Genomic DNA, 1,701 nt, shown 5'->3' with positions numbered 1-1,701 from the left:
GCCCGGGGAAGTGGTGGAGTCACCAACCCTGTAAGTATTGAAAAGACATTTAGACGTGGCACTTAGGGACATGGTTTAGTGGGCATGGTGGTGTTGGGTTGACGGTTGGACTCGATGATCTTAGAGGTCTTTTCCAACCTTAATGATTCTATCTGGCGCAGTGACCCCCACGGGTGGTTTGGCACTGACCCACAGCGTACGAACTGCACAGGACCTGCCTCCACCACCCCTCACGCAGCCACGGGGCAGTTGCTTCTCCATCTCCTTTTGCTACCAAGGTGGGCTCAGGGCTGCAAAGCTCAGGGGATCTTAGGGGCAGCTGCCTTTAGGGACAGGTGCAAAGACATCAAAGCCAAATGCTTCTCAGCTGGGGCAGAAACAGGTACAAATCAGAACTTTGGAGGTTCCAGCTGGATGTCCGGGAAACGCATCCCATTGGAGGGCAGTGCAATCACAGGACGGGGCACTGAGGGGTAAGGCATCTCCATCAGGAGGCTTTAATAACTTGGTCAAAGCTCTGGATGCCCTGGACTGGTACTGGTGATACTCCTGCTTTGAGCAGGCAGCTGCCTGAAGACCTCCAGCAGCCCCTTTACCCCACCACCACTAGGGCTGCACAAGAACTGCTGGGGATCAGCCCCACGGAGGACAGCTGGCCTCCCATGGGACACAGGGAATGAGCAAGGGATGTCTCAAGGCTGACGCTACCTCGCAGCTGAGTCTGGAGATGGGATCAGTCCTTCCTTAGAGACACCAGGAAGACCAGATCAAGCAGCATCCCACAGCAGCCCGGCCTCCCACTTACCTTCCATCAGGGTTTTCTTGGCCATGGCAGCAGCCTGGTGCGAGCTGTATTTCAGCACAGCGAGCTGGGCCCGTTTGTGGCAGGGGCTGGTGTACAGGGTGACGCTGAGGACCCCCTCCGTGACCCGCTGCAGCACGGCCTCCAGCTCCCGCCGGCTCACTGAGGTGGCCAGGCCGTCCACGCTCAGCTCGCACTTCTCCGTGCTCTTGCACACCACGATGGCGCAGCCCTCCCGCACCTCGAAGTTGTTGAAGGCAGCGATGGCCTCCTTGGCGCCGCGCCGGTTGCTGTACTTGGCGTAGGCAAAGCCCCGGTTGAGCCCACTGAAGGTCATCATGAGGCGAAACTCATAGAGCTTCCCCACGCAACGCGTGCTCTTACACGTCCTGCGGCAGCTTCCCGATGAACCCCTCGGTGCCGGCCGGCGGGGGGTCGCCCACCCAGCCTGCAGGCACACAGCAACATGGTGCACATGGGTGAGGCCCACCTCGCCTCCATGCCCGTCCAGCACCCTGCGTGCCATGCTCCGAGAGCACCACGGCGCTGAGATGCTCTTCTCACATACCTGGGGGGGGGCCACCATATCGCCTCTGCCCGTTGATCTGCACCAGGTCGATGCCGGTTTCTTTTGCCCAGGCAAGCAGGGCCATCTTATTGGCCTGGTTGATACTGTTGGTCCACGACTGAGGAGGGAGATGACATTGGCGCTTGTCTGGGCAAAGAGTTTCCAACCTCCCGACTGGGAGCATCCCAACCCCATGAAGCAACTGCAAGGCCTAGCACCAGCCAGCATGCGGAGGAGCAAATGCTGAACCCCTCTGCCCTCAGGAAACCTGAGGAGCCTCTCAACACTGCACATCCAAAGGACTACCCTGCCCACTGTCCAAGCCTGCTCC

The 1,701-nt window shown here is 59.5% G+C and overlaps 1 protein-coding gene across 1 annotated transcript in view; it reads right to left on the bottom strand.

The window, feature by feature from the left end:
* The window catches only part of DND1 (DND microRNA-mediated repression inhibitor 1), a 3,508-nt gene extending 2,029 nt beyond the window's left edge, over nt 1-1,479 (bottom strand). Inside the window, 3 exon segments of the mRNA XM_009578051.1 lie at nt 806-1,170; nt 1,172-1,250; nt 1,371-1,479. Of these exon segments, the coding sequence (XP_009576346.1) occupies nt 806-1,170; nt 1,172-1,250; nt 1,371-1,455 (529 nt within the window). The 5' untranslated portion in view covers nt 1,456-1,479.
* Between the last annotated feature and the right edge of the window lie 222 nt (nt 1,480-1,701).

This window comes from Fulmarus glacialis, unplaced genomic scaffold (genome assembly GCF_000690835.1).
Source record: "Fulmarus glacialis isolate BGI_N327 unplaced genomic scaffold, ASM69083v1 scaffold34555, whole genome shotgun sequence".
In the NCBI taxonomy this organism is placed as follows: Eukaryota; Metazoa; Chordata; class Aves; order Procellariiformes; family Procellariidae; genus Fulmarus; species Fulmarus glacialis.
Note: the sequence above shows the minus strand (reverse complement) of the source record. Positions and strands in the feature narration are given on the sequence as shown.